The sequence below is a fragment of the Anomaloglossus baeobatrachus genome, chromosome 6, assembly GCF_048569485.1.
Source record: "Anomaloglossus baeobatrachus isolate aAnoBae1 chromosome 6, aAnoBae1.hap1, whole genome shotgun sequence".
Taxonomy (NCBI): Eukaryota; Metazoa; Chordata; class Amphibia; order Anura; family Aromobatidae; genus Anomaloglossus; species Anomaloglossus baeobatrachus.
Window position 1 is genome coordinate 183234413 of NC_134358.1, and position 18187 is coordinate 183252599.

At 46.3% G+C, this 18187-nt stretch overlaps 2 protein-coding genes across 3 annotated transcripts in view; one reads left to right on the forward strand and one right to left on the reverse strand.

Annotated features, from left to right (window-relative positions):
• The window catches only part of MPPE1 (metallophosphoesterase 1), a 299670-nt gene that overhangs the window by 133588 nt on the left and 147895 nt on the right, over window positions 1-18187 (reverse strand). Inside the window, exon 1 of one of the 2 annotated variants that reach the window (XM_075314564.1) lies at window positions 8412-8430. The exons of the other annotated variant lie outside the window; for it this stretch is intronic. The gene's annotated coding sequence lies outside the window, so the exon portion shown is untranslated. Of the gene's footprint in view, window positions 1-8411; window positions 8431-18187 lie in introns of those variants that run through there. 2 annotated transcript variants of the gene reach the window in all.
• The window catches only part of IMPA2 (inositol monophosphatase 2), a 38436-nt gene continuing 28157 nt past the window's right edge, over window positions 7909-18187 (forward strand). The window contains exon 1 of the mRNA XM_075314565.1: window positions 7909-8175. Coding sequence (XP_075170680.1) covers window positions 8080-8175 — 96 coding nt within the window. The 5' untranslated portion in view covers window positions 7909-8079. The remainder of the gene's footprint in view (window positions 8176-18187) is intronic.

Consider the following 18187-nt stretch of genomic DNA (forward strand, 5'->3'; position numbering starts at 1 on the left):
ATCGCTGTGTGTGACAGCGAGAGAGCAACAATCCTGAATGTGCAGGGAGCAGGAGCCTGCGTCTGACAGCCTGCGGTAAGCTGTAACCAAGGTAAACATCGGGTAACCAAGGTGGTTACCCGATATTTACCTTCGTTACCAACCTCCGCAGCTCTCACGCTGCCAGTGCCGGCTCCTGCTCCCTGCACACGCTAAGCTAAGCGGTGTGCGCTGGTAACTAAGGTAAACATCTGGTAACCATACCCGATGTTTACCTTAGTTACCAGTGTCCGCAGCTTCCAGACGCCAGCTCCGTGCAAGTGCAGCGTCGCTTGCACATCACTGCTGGCTGGGGGCTGGTCACTGGTCGCTGGTGAGATCTGCCTGTTTGACAGCTCACCAGCGACCATGTAGCGATGCAGCAGCGATCCTGACCAGGTCAGATCGCTGGTGGGATCGCTGCTGCGTCACTAAAGTGTGACGGTACCCTAAGAAATGTGATGGTGCTGAAAAAGTAACAGAAATAAATAATACATTTGTGCCTTAAGGTACTGTCACACATAACGAGATCGCTAGCAGGATCGCAGCTGAGGCACGGTTTCTGTGACGCAGTAGCGATCCCGTTAGCGATCTTGTTATGTGTGACACCTACCAGCGATCAGGCCCCTGCTGTGAGATCTCTAGTCGTTGCAGAATGGTCCAGGCCATTTTCTTCAAAGGCGATGTCCTGCTGGGCAGGACACATCGCTGTGTTTGACACTGTGTGACACGGTCACAGTGACTGCTGAGATCGTTATACAGGTCGCTACTGCGCCCTGTATTGTTCCTGCATCGCTGGTAAGATCTGACTGTGTGACATCTCACCTGCGACCTCCCAGCGACTTACCTGCGATCCCTATCAGGTCGCGTCGTTTTCGGGATCGTTGGTAAGTCGTTGTGTGTGACTGGGCCTTTAGGCATTTAAATTCATTTTTCACCAGTCTTTTATGCTGACATCTAGTGGTCACAATGAAAACTGAAATATGTTATATTAATACATAAATGGATAAACATAAAGGTACCAAAAGAAAACAAAGTAGATTTAATTGAAAATGTTCAGATTTAATAAATTGGCATAAAAAGTTTTTGCATAATAAATCCTGTTTATAGCAATCCAGATAATGTGCTTTTATTTTAATTGTCTAATTTTGTTTATAGTCTAACCTAGGATAAGACCAGACATGCATAGCAGGGGTTTAATGTGACAGTGCATAATCTTTTGATACGATTAACAATGCCACTTTAGTCTTGACCTCATGAGAAGTTGGCAGTGTTTTCTAAGATTTCTATAGTACTAAGAGTTACCCGGATGCTGCTTTGTGTGAAAACAGATGGTAGTTGCTAGTTGTGTTTATCTGATCATAATAGTTGAGAGACCATGTTAGAATGAAAGCCACAAATCTCTAAAATTTAAAAAGTATAAAATATTAACAGATTCCTTATTTTGTAGCTGGCCACAGAAAATGATTTCTACCCCAATATTCAAGAATTCCAATATTCCAAATATGCTATATTATTTATACTCTATGTATATTACTGTAATGTTCTCTAGATTGTATGACTCTCCCCAAGCCTACAAAGAATGATATATACTTACCTACCCATATTCACTAGATTAAACGCACCCATTATTTAGAGGATGTGATTCATCAAAGCTTTAAGCAATCATTCTGGCAAAACCAAAGTAAGTAAATATTTGACATATTTTGATGAAAAGAACGTAAAAGCTATCCCACCGAGAAAAGGTGTACCTGTCACACTGAGTTTTGCACAACTTCGACAACTGTCATGGTGTAGTCGGGCTCTGTTCACATTGCAGATTCTGAAAATCTGCCCGATAGTTTCTGTGGTGTCTGGGATCAACCTAGGCAGACTTGGGCTTCCACTTGCTGTGTGCTGAATCATAGGCAGGCTGGCAAGAGTTAAGCGGGCTTTACACACTGCGATATCGGTCCCGATATCGCTAGTGTGGGTACCCGCCCCCATCTGTTGCGCGACACGGGCAAATCGCTGCCCGTGCCGCACAACATCGCCCAGACCCGTCACACATACTTACCTGCCCGGCGACGTCGCTGTGACCGGCGAACCGCCTCCTTTCTAAGGGGGCGGTCCGTGCGGTGTCACAGCGACGTCCCTGAGCGGCCGCCCAATAGCAGCGGAGGGGCAGAGCTGAGCGGGACGTAACATCCCGCCCACCTCCTTGCTTCCGCATAGCGGCCGGGAGGCAGGTAAGGAGAGGTTCCTGTGGCGTCACACGGAGTGATGTGTGCTGCTGCAGGAACGAGGAACAACCTCGTTACTGCTGCAGTAACGATTTTTGAGAATGGACCCCCATGTCACCGATGAGCGATTTTGCATGTTTTTGCAACGATGCAAAATCGCTCATCGGTGTCACACGCAACGGCATCGCTAATGCGGCCGGATGTGCGTCACCAATTCCGTGACCCCAACGAGTTCGCATTAGCGATGTCGTAGCGTGTAAAGCCCCCTTTAATCTCTGGTAGACTGCTCTTTAGGTTCTTTTAATCACATGTGGTGGGGAGGCGAATTACATCTGCTCCCCTTCTATTTAAGCTGGATGAAATCTTCTACCCATTCTGCTATAGTTTCTATGCTTGTCCAAGTGGTGTGGTGTCCCAGATTCTCTGGTGAAAATTGGTGGGGAGGAAGAAACGGATCAAGACTGGTCAGGAGTAGAGCCAGGAAGGAGACTAGGTATAACTAAGGGCTATTCTAGAGTCATCATGAAAGGATCCCACGCTGTTGTTTTAAAATTATTTAAATAAATCATTTTAGAAAACGGTGTGGGGTCCCCATTATTTTTTATACCAAGCCAAGGTAAAACTGACAGTTGGAAGCTGATATTAACAGGGTGGGTAGGGCCATGGCTATTGGCCCCTCCAAGCCTGAAAATTGCAGGTCTTAACCGCCCAAGAATTGGTGCAGCCATTAGATGTGACAATTCTAACACTTTACCCGGCTCATCAAGATTACCCTGGTGCAGTTGCAATCGGTGTAATATATGAGGTTGATGATACCTGTGACTGATTTGTCAAAAATCACTGTTGCTATCAAGCCCTAGATTAGTAATTGGGAGGTGTCTATAAGACACCCCTATTACCAAATATTTAAGTCAAAAGAAACAAACATACACACACACAGAAAAATCCTTTATTTGAAATAAAAAAAAAAATACAGACACCCTCTTTCATCCATTGATTAACACCTAAAGAACCCCTGCAGGTCCGACGTAATCCATTTGATGTCCCACCATGATCTTGGGGTCTGCTACATCCACAGCCTGCAGTGACAGAAAATGCAACCGCACACTGTAGCTTCTGGGTCCCACTGAGGGCAGCAGGGGACCCCCAGCTGTGAGAAGTGATGACGTCAGTGAGTATACCGGAGTTCACAGCTGCAGTTGAACTAGCTGCAATCTGGAAGCTAGTTCAACTGAGCTCCCGGCTGGTGGTTGGTGGTTCCCTTGCTACCCTCTGTGCTGTAGGAGTCACCAACTGTGACCTCAGTTGAACTAGCTGCATGACACGGCAGAGCAATCCTGCAGCGAGTACAGCTGAGGTCACAGAAGGTAGTGTAGGACCCTCCAGCTGTGACCGCCGATGAAGTCACTGCCAGATTGCTGGACTGGTCTGACTCCGTGTCACACAATCCAGTAGCTAGTTCAACTGAGGTCACAGGAGGTGGTTCGCCGTGGGATGTCATGTGGATTATGTCGGAACTTCAGGGTATTTGGGGGGGTTAATAAAGGGTGAAAACAGGCATCTGTATTTTTTCATTTTAAATAAAGGATTTTTCTGTGTGTGTGTTTTTCTTTTGATTTACACAGTAATGGGGGTGTCTCATAGACGCCTACCCATTACTACCCTATGGCTTAATGGTAGCTGTGATTTTTGACAAATCAATCACAGCTATCATCAACCTCATATATTATCCTTGATTGCCACTGCACCAGGGCAAGCCAGGAAAAGCGCCAGAATTTTCTTATCTAATGTGATGTGATATTTCTGGGGTGGCTGCAGGCTGCCATTTTCAGGCAGGGAGGGGCCAATAACTATGGCCCTTCCCACCCGATAATCCCAGCCCCCAGCTTTACCTTGGCTGGTTATGAAAGAAGTAGAGTGACACCATGGTGTTTTATTCCAAATTATTTATTTAAATAATTTAAAAAAAAAACACAGTGGAATCCCTTCAATTTTTAATAACCAGCCAATGCAAAGCATTTTTCCCATGCGGCTTATCAATAATAAATGCCCTTTTTTAAATTGTTTATTTCTTTTTACACTACAATATAGCAAAGATGGAACTGCAGCTGTACATTACCTAGGCCAAAAACTACTTCTTCAGCAGAATACAGCTAAGGCTACTTTCACACATCCGGTTTGAGCCCTGCGGCTCAATCCGGCTGTGAAAACTATGCAACGGATGCGGTGAAAACACCGCATCCTTTGCATAAGTTTTTACATGCGGCCGGTCCGGTTTTTTCCGGTTGCGGCATGCTACTGAGCATGCGCAGTGGAAAATACCGCATGCGGCGACCGGATGCGGTTTTTTCCGCATCGCGCCGCATCCGGCCTCCATAGGGATGCATTGAAAAATGCGCCGCAGCAGCCGGATGTGGCGCGATGCGCTGTTTTTTGCCGGAGCAAAAAACGTTGCAGGGTACGTTCGATCCGGCCGCCGCATCGGCTAAATCTGCCGCATGCGGCAAAAACCGGACCGAACGCAAGCCCCTACGGCACAATGCGGCACTAATGTAAGTCAATGCAAAAAAAACCGCAATCGGCGTTACAAAAGCCGGTTGCGGTTTTTCTGCAGAACGCCGTATTGTGCCGCAGAGCAAAAATCCGGATGTGTGAAAGTAGCCTAAGCCCCTACTAGGTGGAGGCTTCACAGGTGCAGGAGGAGCAAATCACACAGACACTTCCACAATATTTATTCCTTTTTTTTGTTGCTTTTTTATATTATATATAGAGTAGGGACCTACAAGCATGAGGTTCCCGTGACGAGGGTTGTAGGCTTCTGTCTTATGGCCATAACACCAACTAAAAACCTATTTTTTTTGTACAGGATACAGCCAGGCTCCTTTTTGTTAGGCCTTGCATATTAGAGTTCCTGTCTCTGTATGATGCACAGTTGGGGTACGGCTTGGCAGCCCGCCAGATCTAATAGTATGGGCGTCGCCTAATAGGCTGGGGGCTTCTGACTGTGCATGTATGAACAGCGCTCTATGTAAGCCATCAGTGTGCAGTTTTACCATCCAGCAATCGCCCCCTCCATGTTTGGAAGTGTGTGATTTGCTCCTCCTGCACCTGTGATGCCTCCACCTAGTTGGGGGCTTAGCTGTAGCCTGCTGAAGTAGTAGTTTTTGGCCTAGGTAACATACAGCTGCAGTTCCATCTAAGTAATAATATTTACTATATTTATACTTATTTATATACAAACTAATCTGCAACCAATCAGAGATGCAGACACAGAGTGTGTGTTGGGGGGGGATGTGTGAAACCTAAACCATGTAACATAGGGAATTGTAAATGATCCTGTATATGAATAGCTGATGGGCAAAAAAGCGGATTGGATACAGACAGCACACGGATGACAGTGCGGCAAAATCGTCCCAATTTTCTAGATGATAATGTTGATACTGTCCTGTGACCTCAGCCCACCCGTGACCTGCCCTGAGATGTCCAGTCCATTGTGATACTGTCCTGTGACCCAAGCCCATCCGTGACCTGCCCTGAGATGACCAGCCCATTGTGATACTGTCCTGTGACCTCAGCCCACCCGTGACCTGCCCTGAGATGTAGAGACCATTGTGATACTGTCCTGTGACCTCAGCCCACCTGTGACCTGCCCTGAGATGTCCAGTCCATTGTGATACTGTCCTGTGACCCAAGCCCACCCGTAACCTGCCCTGAGATGACCAGCCCATTGTGATACTGTCCTGTGACTCCAGCCCACCCGTGACCTGCCCTGAGATGTCTAGTCCATTGTGATACTGTCCTGTGACCCAAGCCCACCCGTAACCTGCCCTGAGATGACCAGCCCATTGTGATACTGTCCTGTGACTCCAGCCCACCCGTGACCTGCCCTGAGATGACCAGCCCATTGTGATAATGTCCTGTGACCCCAGCCCACCCGTGACCTGCCCTGAGATGACCAGTTCATTGTGATACTGTCCTGTCACCTCAGCCCACGCGTGACCTGCGCTTAGATGACCACTCCATTGTGATACTGTCCTGTGACCCCAGCCCACCCGTGTGACCTGCGCTTAGATGACCACTCCATTGATACTGTCCTGTCACCTCAGCCCACGCGTGACCTGCGCTTAGATGACCACTCCATTGTGATACTGACCTGTGACCCCAGCCCACCCGTGTGACCTGCGCTTAGATGACCACTCCATTGATACTATCCTGTCACCTCAGCCCACGCGTGACCTGCCCTGAGATGACCAGTCCATTGTGATACTGTACTGTGACCCCAGCCCACCCGTGACCTGCCCTGAGATGACCACTTCATTGTGATTTCTATCCTGTGACCTCAGCCCACCCGTGACCTGCCCTGAGATGTCCAGTCCATTGTGATACTATCCTGTGACCTCAGCCCACCCGTGACCTGCCCTGAGATGACCAGCCCATTGTGATACTGTCCTGTGACCTCAGCCCACCCGTGACCTGCCCTGAGATGTCCAGACCATTGCGATACTGTCCTGTGACCTCAGCCCACCCGTGACCTGCCCTGAGATGTCCAGTCCATTGTGATACTGTCCTGTGACCCAAGCCCACCCGTGACCTGCCCTGAGATGACCAGCCCATTGTGATACTGTCCTGTGACCTCAGCCCAACCGTGACCTGCCCTGAGATGTCCAGACCATTGTGATACTGTCCTGTGACCTGCCCTGAGATGACCTGCCCATTGTGATACTGTCCTGTGACCTCAGCCCACCCGTGACCTGCCCTGAGATGACCAGCCCATTGTGATACTGTCCTGTGACCTCAGCCCACCCGTAACCTGCCCTGAGATGACCAGCCCATTGTGATACTGTCCTGTGACTCCAGCCCATCCGTGACCTGCCCTGAGATGACCAGCCCATTGTGATACTGTCCTGTGACCCCAGCCCACCCGTGACCTGCCCTGAGATGACCAGTTCATTGTGATACTATCTTGTCACCTCAGCCCACGCGTGACCTGCGCTTAGATGACCACTCCATTGATACTGTCCTGTGACCTCAGCCCACCCGTGTGACCTGCCCTGAGATGACCAGTCCATTGTGATACTGTCCTGTGACCTCAGCCCACCCGTAACCTGCCCTGAGATGACCAGCCCATTGTGATACTGTACTGTGACCCCAGCCCACCCGTGACCTACCCTGAGATGTCCAGTCCATTGTGATACTGTCCTGTGACCTCAGCCCACCCGTGTGACCTGCCCTGAGATGACCAGTCCATTGTGATACTGTCCTGTGACCTCAGCCCACCCGTAACCTGCCCTGAGATGACCAGCCCATTGTGATACTGTTCTGTGACCCCAGCCCACCTGTGACCTGCCCTGAGATGACCAGTCCATTGTGATACTATCCTGTCACCTCAGCCCACGCGTGACCTGCGCTTAGATGACCACTCCATTGTGATACTGTCCTGTGACCCAAGCCCACCCGTGTGACCTGCGCTTAGATGACGACTCCATTGATACTGTCCTGTGACCTCAGCCCACCCGTGTGACCTGCCCTGAGATGACCAGTCCATTGTGATACTGTCCTGTGAACTCAGCCCACCCGTGACCTGCCCTCAGATGACCATTGACCAGTCCATGACCCTGGAGACCGCCGGACGCGCTAGGGGGCGCTGTTACACGGCGGCGCACAGGGCAGGAGCGCTGCTGCTGAGGATGAGAAGTGCAGGCATCTAGGAGGGGGAGGGAGCTGGTAATAAGGGATAACGCTCAGCCCCATGACAGCTGCTCCCCGCTCATTCACCACTGCGAGCTCCGGCTGTTAGAGCGGCCGCCATTACCGTGTACAGAGCCGTCAGTGAGCAGACATGGAGCCGTGTGCGGGGCAGTGCTGCGAGGGGCGCGGGGACCCCTGGAAGGAGAGCATGGACACCGCCATACAGCTGGCGCTCAGGGCCGGCCAGGTGAGCGGACTACTGCGCCCAGCATGCCGCAGGGTACCCGAGTACGTGAGAAGGGGCTGCACCAAGATGTCTCCTCATCCTCCCCGTCCTTGTGCAGCTCAGTGTGAGACATGGGGAGGTCAGAGCGGTCAGGGCCCGTGCACACCATCAGTGGTAGCAGTGGATTTCCCCTGCGTTTTCCAGTACAAGCACAGTAGATAGGATGCATATCCTCCTGCCCTCTGTGCCTCTCTCACCTGTGTGATGTGTCCTGGGTTTCCTATCTGCATCATGTCCTTCTCTAGCTGTGTCCAGACCGCCAGGTAACCCTGCTCATGGGCCGGACCCACTGTCAGCGCCCTGCATTCTGCCATCCGCCTGGGAAGGGCCCGGACAGACACACCCACACTTACTGACAGATACCAGCGGCCTTGTCAGTAAGGGCACTGCCAACCTTTCATATTAACTTTTTTTTTTTTAATAATTTAGTAGCTGCTGAAAAATGGTGGCAATGAAGCAGCCAAGAGTCAGGCTCCGTCCACACATTGTTCCCTGTATGTATGGTGTCTGCCCGGGGGCCATTATAATCAATGGGACACTTGGGCATCTGTAGGGTTGGTCAATCAGAAAACTCTATCCATTCTCTACCTGAAGCATCTTTCCTGCTGGCTTTGCTGACGTCTTGTAATTTGAAGCATAACTATCAGTCGCCTTCTAAGGCTAGGTTCACATTTCCGTTGTTTTAAATCCATCAGGTCTGTCATTGCGACTGAGCGACAGATCCGTCGTTTTTTAGATGTCAACTGACGCAACAGATGTGTTATTTCACAGGATTCCGTTCACAGGAGTTCTGTGAAAAAACTGATCCGTCGCGTCCGTTACATCTGCTGTGCGTCCGTTTTTTGACGGATCCGTCATGATCCGTTTGTGTTTGGAACAGTCCAGTGGGTGTGCCAAACCTGCTGGGCATGCTCAGTAGAGCATGACGGAATCCAGCGCTGGATTCTGTTCTAAGACTGATTACGACGGAATCCCGCACCATAGAAAAACATTGCAAGCTTGAAGGATTCCTGCGCGGTGCGTTAATTTTGACGACTCAAAAAATCGTTACATTCTGCGTTGTTTCCGCCTGGCGGTCAGTCAAAAAATGACTGACCGCCGCGCAGCGCATGCAACGCAAGGTCATCAGTCGCAATCTGCCACTCGTACAAGTCTATGGGAAACAACGGAATCCGCCAAACGGATTCCTTTGTTTACCAGAGCCGCGGATTGTGACTGATACAAATTGACGGAAATGTGAACCTAGCCTTAGCAGAAGCCAAAAAAGACTGCCTGCACTCAGCCTCATCGACCTGACGTGGTGTGAACAGGCGCATAACTGAACATGACGTAAAATACAAAAAAAGACAGTTTCGCTCTGATTATGCTAAAGTATGGAAACCATGAATGTGTGAACATGGACCTGCATTACCGCTAAGGAAAATCTAAGAAAAATGAGATATTTAGCATATAGAAATGGCCATTTGTATATCTGCCCAGTTGCCCCTTCACGGCATATCTCGTAACTGGGTACCTAACGCTATTCTGAAGCCTCTCTCTGGGTTAAAAAAGAAGCCGACCGCAACATATGACTACTACCTGCTCCACGGATTCTGACCTCTGAAGTGGGAAAAAGAAGTGACATAAGATGGAGCATGGGCCCCACTGTGTGGCGCTTACATTATTGGCCTTAAGGAGCTTTTTTTCAGCGATTTCTTGGCGCTCGTGCACATTCCCTTACATGTCGCCATTGTGTAATCCGTCACACTCCTTCCTGACAATGGGAAGAATGGTGACTCCAAGTTGTAACCTCTTCATATGTTTCCAGGAATAACAGCAGAACAGCTCCAGTGTATTTTATGGGAACTACAGGAGAACAAGGAGCTCTTCTTTGACTCCTTCGCGGCCTTTGTTCCTTTTTGCACTTTTGGTTTTTCACCCCTTCTCCCACGAGCCATCTTTTTTTCTTCCCTTTGAGATGGCTGTATGAGGGACGGCTTTTTTGGAGGACGAATTTGTCTGAATCACATTTATTTTCCCATCTCATATACTGAACAATAATCCAATTGTGGTGAGATGCACAAATCAGCCTTTGTTTTATTTTTACGGAAACTGTTGTGGTGTAGAACTCACCTGGCACCAAAATGTCGTCATTCTTGAGACTCATCACGCTTTATTTTATTGAGTTGTGTGCGGTTTGCTTTTCGCTTGTCGATCTGATGACTTTTATTGATACTGTTTGGAAGTACATGCTGCTTTTTCATCACTTTATTCCTTTTTTGAGAAGTGTAGACACTGAAAAAAGGCAAATCTGGCTTTTTGAGGGTGGTTTTTTTGTTTTTCTTGTTTAGCACTTACCGTATTGGTTTAATAATACTTTATTAAATTGGACTTTTGTGAATGCGCCCATGCCAAATATATTTTTCATTGTTTTTAGCTGAGGGGAAAAAAAGTAATTCTAGAATGTTGGTGTGTGGTTTTTGGTTTTTTTTTTTTTTGTTTTTTTTTTCTTTTTTTCTTATATCATTTTAAAACCTTTTTAGGGGAACTGAACCTGCAGTTGATTTCTTGCTTGTTCGATATACTGCAGTTCCACATATTGCATTTTCTAGACTGTCTGCCCTTTGAAGCCCGGCCACCAGCCTGGATATTTGGGCACACAGATGGCCTTCAGTGACCCAGGCTGCCGTTGCGATCCATTAGTACAAGTGAGGTGCGGTGCACCGATGGGCAGGACCTCATTCTGTACGGTGACCAAGAACTGAAATAATTATTTTTAGAGACCTAATTAATTACTTATATTGAGCCCCTGTGTTCCTGAAAGCTGAAGCTCTGCTTCTGTATTATCGCTAAGGGTCTCCCCGACCTCAGTAGTGACATCACAGGGATTCCCTTGTAGAGGGGGCTAGGAGGCATGCACACACCACTGTGAGGACTGAAGGGAATGCATAGAGCATGTGTTCCCTGCTAACCAGGGCTGTGGAGTCGGTAAGGCTACTTTCACACTTGCGTTGGGCGGCTTCCGTTGCTATCCGCAGCCTTGAGGAATTACGGTAACCGTTGCAGGAAACCGTTATATTCCTCATAGACTTCTATTAGCTATGGATGGTTTTGCATTGCATCCGCCCCGCGGCGCATCAGTTGTTTTGACGCTGACCGTCAGTGACCGTCAGGCGGATGGAACGCTGCATGTAGCGTTTTTATGCACTTCAAAAAAACGCAACCTGCAGGATTCCGTCGGCATCCGTTTTTATAATGGACGTCTATGGTGGCGGATTCCGTTAGAATCCGTCATTAGACGGATTCCGTTAACGCATCCGTCTTTACACAACTGCGCATGCTCAATGTGTAAAGTCAAGGAAAAAAAACCTATAACGGATTGCGTTATTTTGTACGGTCCGTAGCATCCATTGTGCCACTAATATGCAACGCATCCGTTGCATCCGTCACACAACGCAAGCTACGGATCCCATCCAACGCAAGTGTGAAACTAGCCTTCGCCAAACCTTCGACTCCGACTCCTCAATTTCTCTTGCACCGACTCCGACTCCTACATATATTGCTTATAGTTAGGTGAAAAATTTATTGTAATACATGAACATGTGTACATCAGACATTTAATAATTTTTATGATACAATAATCAAGATATTTGGATAGAACATAAAATATATTTCTTGGATACAACTTTAGAGCACAAACTGTAATAAATTGTAAATATGTAATACACTATGTAATATACAGTAATTACATATATCTTGTGTGTATGTATATATAATGTATTACATATTTACAATTTATTAGTTTTTTGTGTTATAAAGTTGTATTCCAATAAATATATTTTATGTTTTATCCAAATATCTTGATTATTGTATCATAAAAATAATTAAACGTCTGATGTTCACATTGTACTAGAATACATTTTTCACTTAAATATAAGCATTATACTAAATGTTATTATTTAGTAAAATATTCAGCACATTCTGCATTGCACTACTGTCCCCAATTTATTATATATTGTCGGAGTCGGTGCATTTTATACCGACTCCACCAAAATGAGCTCCGACTCAGACTCCACAGCCCTGCTGCTAACCAATGCTCCAAAAGAGAAAAAAAAAGATTAACAAAAAGTTTATTTTATTAAGCTATTTCCATTTTGCAAAAAGAGTGCATCTTATAACTGATCACTCATAGTAAGGGACCGTTACCAATCACCATAGGGCTGGGGTCGCACAACAGTGTAAACAATTATGAGTTTCATTCAGAAAAGTGAGACTAATTTCTGTGCAGCTTTGATAACCATGGTCCACTCGTATAGTAACAGTTGTGTGTGGTTATAACCGTGGATATCTAAGCTGCAATGCCCTGTACATGAGGTAAATGACATAGCTTATCAGGAGAGCTATAATACATTTCTAATTGGAGGTATTTGCTAATATTATTATTACACCTACTACATATTGGGATAGGATCTTGGTGATGGGAATACCCTTTTGTCATTAGGCATCAGCTGGTACAGTCACACAGCAATAAGCCATAAAAATACCATTGCTTAGTAATGAACTCTACATATGAATGGGTGCTGGCATGGACGAGGTGAAGAATATAACGTCTGTCTGAATCTTCCCTTTGCTGTTTTTATACATCCTGACCATATACCTCACTTGTCGGCGGCCATAGTAGTGATATTCTTCCACTGTGAGCAGTTGTCCTCCAGGACGCGAAGGTCACAATGAAACAGACACTACCATTTACTTTCCAGGTCTCTCAGGTTAGTGATTGGTCGGCCTTTTGCTGTGATATTTGGCCGTGCTGTGCTGCATGGACGGTCATTCTCAGGCTGCTGGATATTATCCAACATATTACACATTGCCATTGCGTTTCTTTGCAGCTACATTGCTTCTCCCCATCTTCCTTTTGCGGTGTTGTCTGACACAGATTCTTAGTATCTTTCCATTTCCTGGCAGAAAAGCTATTTTGGTACTAAAGAAACACAACTGCACGCTCTCCGTCATGGTCTGTGTGTAAAGACCCTCCTCTGCTTTCTTACCGGCCCCAACTGAATATGGCCTTGCCAATTTCGTGCTTGTAGCAATCCCATGTTTTTCTTGAAGAGCCTTCTGTGTAGTTCTGCAGTAATTTTTAGTGATACATCTCCATGGAAATAACTTTGGGGTTTTTGGTGCATTTTTTTGGTGCATTTTGTAAATGCAATCACCAACTGAACCTATTCCTGATGTCTCCATCTTATTTGAAATGAAGACGTCCGTTTTTGTGTTTTGTTTTTTTTTGTTTTTTTTTTTTGTTTGTGTTTTTGTTTAAATCAAAGTTTATTAGAATAGAAGAAGATAATCAAACAATTGCACAGCGCGCAGGCTGAGGGTATATATCCAAGCTAGCTGCTAAAAACACAACAGTTCTTTGACTACACCTGCGCCACTGGCGACCAAAAATAACAAGTACAATTCGTATGTGTTTGAAATAGGAAGAACAAGTTGAAAAAAAAGAGATAAGGAAGAGGAGGTGGAAGAAGAATTTAGAGACAGTAAAGACAACAGAAACGTGGGAAAGTAAGATGAAAGGGGAAGGGTACAAAGAGTTCCCACCAGAGTGGACGTGCCCTCCTACATCAAAACCACATTTTCAAGGCTAACCTTCTAGGTACAGAAATAAGAGAATGGAAAATTACCTACATACCTGCCCCCCCTGTGAATCCATAGACCCATATCCGGTGAGTCCCTGAACATGATCCACGGGGCCCACGTAGCATCAACTTTGTCCTTGTTGCCGAGTGTCTGACCTATCAAGGTCTCCATCCTGAAGATCTCATTGCACTCTGCTATGAATTCATCCCGTGATGGGATTCTAGTTTGCTTCCAATATCTTGGAATTAGGTTTCTGGCAGCTGTTAAAAATGTCTTAATAAACCTTTCCTAAACCCTGAAGCAGAAACATTCCCGAGGGACAGGAGAGCTAACTCTTTTGTGGGCCGGATCTGCCTCAAGGAAAGTTTATTGAGTAACTGGAAAATGCTCTCCCAGAATGATCTCACCGGGGGACATGACCACCAGATATGAGTGAGGGTTCCCCTCTCCTTTTGGCATCTCCAGCACACATCAGAGGCTGATGGAAAGGCAGCATGGATACTCACAGGACACCTATACCACCTAGATAGGATCTTGTAGCACCTCTCCTGTGATATCACATTCAGCGAAGTTTTACCAATAAAGAGAAGGATTTTGGTCCGCTCCTCAGCCGAGAATGACCTCCCCACTCTCTCTCCCATTTCCCAAAGTACCCAGGCAAGCCGTCCCTCGCACCTCTGCATCTGAGAAACAAGTCCTACAAGGTCGAAATGGTATGGCCTGGAGGATCCTTCTCTAGGCAAAGGGCCTCAAAGGGTGTGAGTGCCCTATAGATGTCTACCCTCCTAGCCATAGACACTATAAAACTTTTCAGCTGTTCGAAGAAGAACCACATATCTTGAGATTTGTTGATATCTGAAGAGTAATTATCTAGGGGTTTAATACCTGTGTCTGAGATAAAGTCACGAATAATAGGATGGTCACTCTTCCTTTTATGGAGGAATGTTGATCTATGGAAACCCGCCTGAAAATCTGAATTACTATGGACTGGTGTCAATGGGCCTGGAATGGAGGACAAGTCAAGATATTTATTACCTCGGGACATAAAATTCCGCAATTGCTTTGTGATAAAGGGTACTGTGATAGAGCTGGAGCTGGGTGGTGCTCTGGTCCAAATAACTACCTTCGGATCAACATCAGATTGCGCGCTTTCGGCTTCCACCCATCTTTTCGTTTCACCTGAGTTAAATAGATCCAGAACGCACGTCCCTAAAGAGGCGTAGCTATACAAAAGGAGATTAGGGAGTCCAGTTCCTCCCATATCCCTTGATCTACTCAATATTTTGTGGGAAATACGTGGGCGTTTATGTGCCCAGACAAATTTGGTTATGCTAGATTTCAGACGTGAGAAAAAAGAGGCCGGCAATACTAAGGGGATGGTTTGGAAGTAATAAAGCAGCTTCGGTAACAGGTCCATTTTGATCGCATTTATCCTCCCAAACCATGAAAGCTGGAGTTTGTTCCAGTTATTGAGGTCTAATTCTAACTTCCTGGAAATGTGGCGGTGATTTGATTTAAAGAGGTCAAGGGGATCTGCCGTCAGTTTAATTCCTAGGTATGTCAATGAATCCACCTGCCATTTGAAGGGGAGAGAGGCTTTGAGCTGAGTCACCAGCATTGGAGGAAGAGATATATTCAGTATTTCGGATTTATGAGTATTTATTTTAAAATTACTCAGAGATCCGAACCTCCGCAATTCAGCCATTATGTTGGGTAGACTAATGAGTGGAGAGGTAACGTACAGGAGCAGATCATCTGCGAATAAAGCTAATTTATGGTCCTGTTTGTGAAATGTAACCCCTTTAATTGATATATTGCTCCTCAATGCCACCGCCAGATGTTCCATGGTCAGAATATATAATAATGGGGAAAGGGGGCACCCTTGTCTTGTTCCATTACATATTGTAAAGGAATCTGAGAGGGAGCCATTTTATTTTGATTTGTGCTGTGGGCGAAGAGTAGAGTGCTGTAACTCTGTTCATCATGTGCTCTCCCAACCCTATGTTTTTAAGGACCTGAAACATGAAACCCCAGTACACCCTGTCAAACGCCTTCTCTGCATCTACCGACAGGATGCACATGGGGATCCTGTGACGTCTTGCGCCGTCAATCAGGGAGATGGTCCTCAGGGTGTTGTCCCTGGCTTCTCTTCTGGGCACGAAACCCACCTGGTCTGGATTTACCAGTCTGGGAAGAAGGTCTCGTAACCTATTTGATATCATTTTAGAATAAAGCTTAATATCTAGATTTATGAGCGAGATCGGTCTATAGTTGCAGCAAAGAGATGCGTCCTTCCCTGGTTTTGGTATAACTGTGATGTAGGCCATCAACGCCTGGGGAGGGAACGCACCCCCTGCAGATATATATCTACAGACCGATAGGAACAGAGGATTTAGAAGTTCTGAAAATTGTTTATAGAAACCCGCTGAGAACCCGTCTGGACCTTGGCTTTTCCCTGACTTCAAATCTGAGACTACCGCATTGACCTCCTCCAGGGAGAAGTCCTCTTCCAGCTCCAGTAAGGTATCATTTGAGATGGAAGGGAGATTATGGGATTTCAGGTAAGCTTTAACATCATCTTGAGTTCCATATGTCGCTATGTGTCCCGATTGTCCCCTAATATCATAAAGCACCTTGTAGTATGTGCGGAAGCCTGCTAAAATGTCCTGGTTGCTATGAAAATGACCATCACTTCCTGGGTCTTTTATGAAAGGGATGTAAGTATTCATGGAGCGGGGATGGAGGGCCCTTGCAAGAAGCTTCCCACTTCTATTGCCCAGTTGATAAAAGCGGCTTTTGAGATGTTCTCTTAAGCCCCTGGATTTCTGGTCTAATACCTCTAGTAATTTATGTCTGGTTGTAGAGAGTTGTGCGTAGGTTGTAGGAGATGAGTCCAGTTTGTGTTTGCTTTCTAGTGAGGCAATCTGGTTAGATAACTGCGTTATTTCAATGGCTCTTTCTTTTTTCAGGCGGGTACCATGTGAGATCAAAATGCCCCTTAATACACATTTCAGTGATTCCCACTGGATTGCAGGAGAAGTGGTATCACATTCATGATCTCTAATAAAGTTATGAATTGACTGGGTAAGGTCCGCTTTGCATAACTGATCCTGTAATAGGTTTTCATTCAGTCGCCAGGTGAAATTTGATTTGACACGAGGCCCTAACTGAATCGATAAGTAAATGGGAGCGTGGTCTGACCATATTATATTACCTATGGTCGCTTCTACTGTCATGTCTAGGAGGGTATGAGAAATGTGGAAGGAGTCAATTCTGCTATAGACAGAATGGACCGAGGAATAGAAGCTGTAATCTTTGGTGTCCGGATGAAGAATCCTCCATATGTCCACCAATCTCAGACCATGCATGTGCTTTTTGACCCTTTGTATGACTGAGGCCGGATAGGACGACTTACCCGAGGACACATCGAGGGCCGGATTCATTGGTAGATTAAAATCGCCTCCTAATATCACCGGAGAGGAGTCCGCAAAATCTTCCAGAATTTTCCTCCCGTCTGCACAGAATCTGTCCTGCCCCTGGTTAGGAAAGTACATGTTAGCAATAACAAAGATATTGGTTTTCCAAGAAAGCTTTAAGAAAATATATCTTCCCTTGGGGTCGATACAGGAGTCTAACACCTCTGGTATGAAGGACCTATGAAATGCCACGGAAACCCCCTTAGACTTAGCATCAGGATTCGAGCTATGGTGCCAAATCGGGTAGTAAGCCGAGGAACACTTAGGAATTGCATCTGACCTAAAGTGAGTTTCCTGAAGCATCAAGATGGCCACCCGTTGCTTATGACAGGAATATGCTATCTGTTTTCTTTTTTCAGGGACATTCAAACCTTTAACGTTGAAGGAGCAAAACTTGACACTATCCATAATGCAGGTCAGCTGGAAGCATGATGTGGTATCTGGGGGCTGGTCCAGTCAGGTGAGAGGGAAGGATAGAGAAGAAAGAAAGACAGAGAAAAGAAAGAGCAAGGTTTAGGTCAAAGGACCTAAAAGGTGGGTAAGGAACCCTAGTATTAAGTGGTGCAAAATTTCCATGGCAATGGATTGCCATTTGCACTAAGGGGGGTTAGAGGAAGCCAAGAACGGCAGCGAGTCCGTCCCTTACCCCCCCGCCTCTAATACAATATGATATATCATTATAAAGCGCACTAACTATATGCTCCCGCTAAAACTTTATCATCTAAAGAAAAGTAAACATCATAACAGGCTATTATTCTAGGCATTGACCCCAATCAGCATTCCCGGTAGGTAAGCAAAGTGTTCAGATCAGGGACAAGATTCTAGTAATTGTAAAAAACAAGAAAATCACATGGGTCTCCCGGGCTTATTTCTCA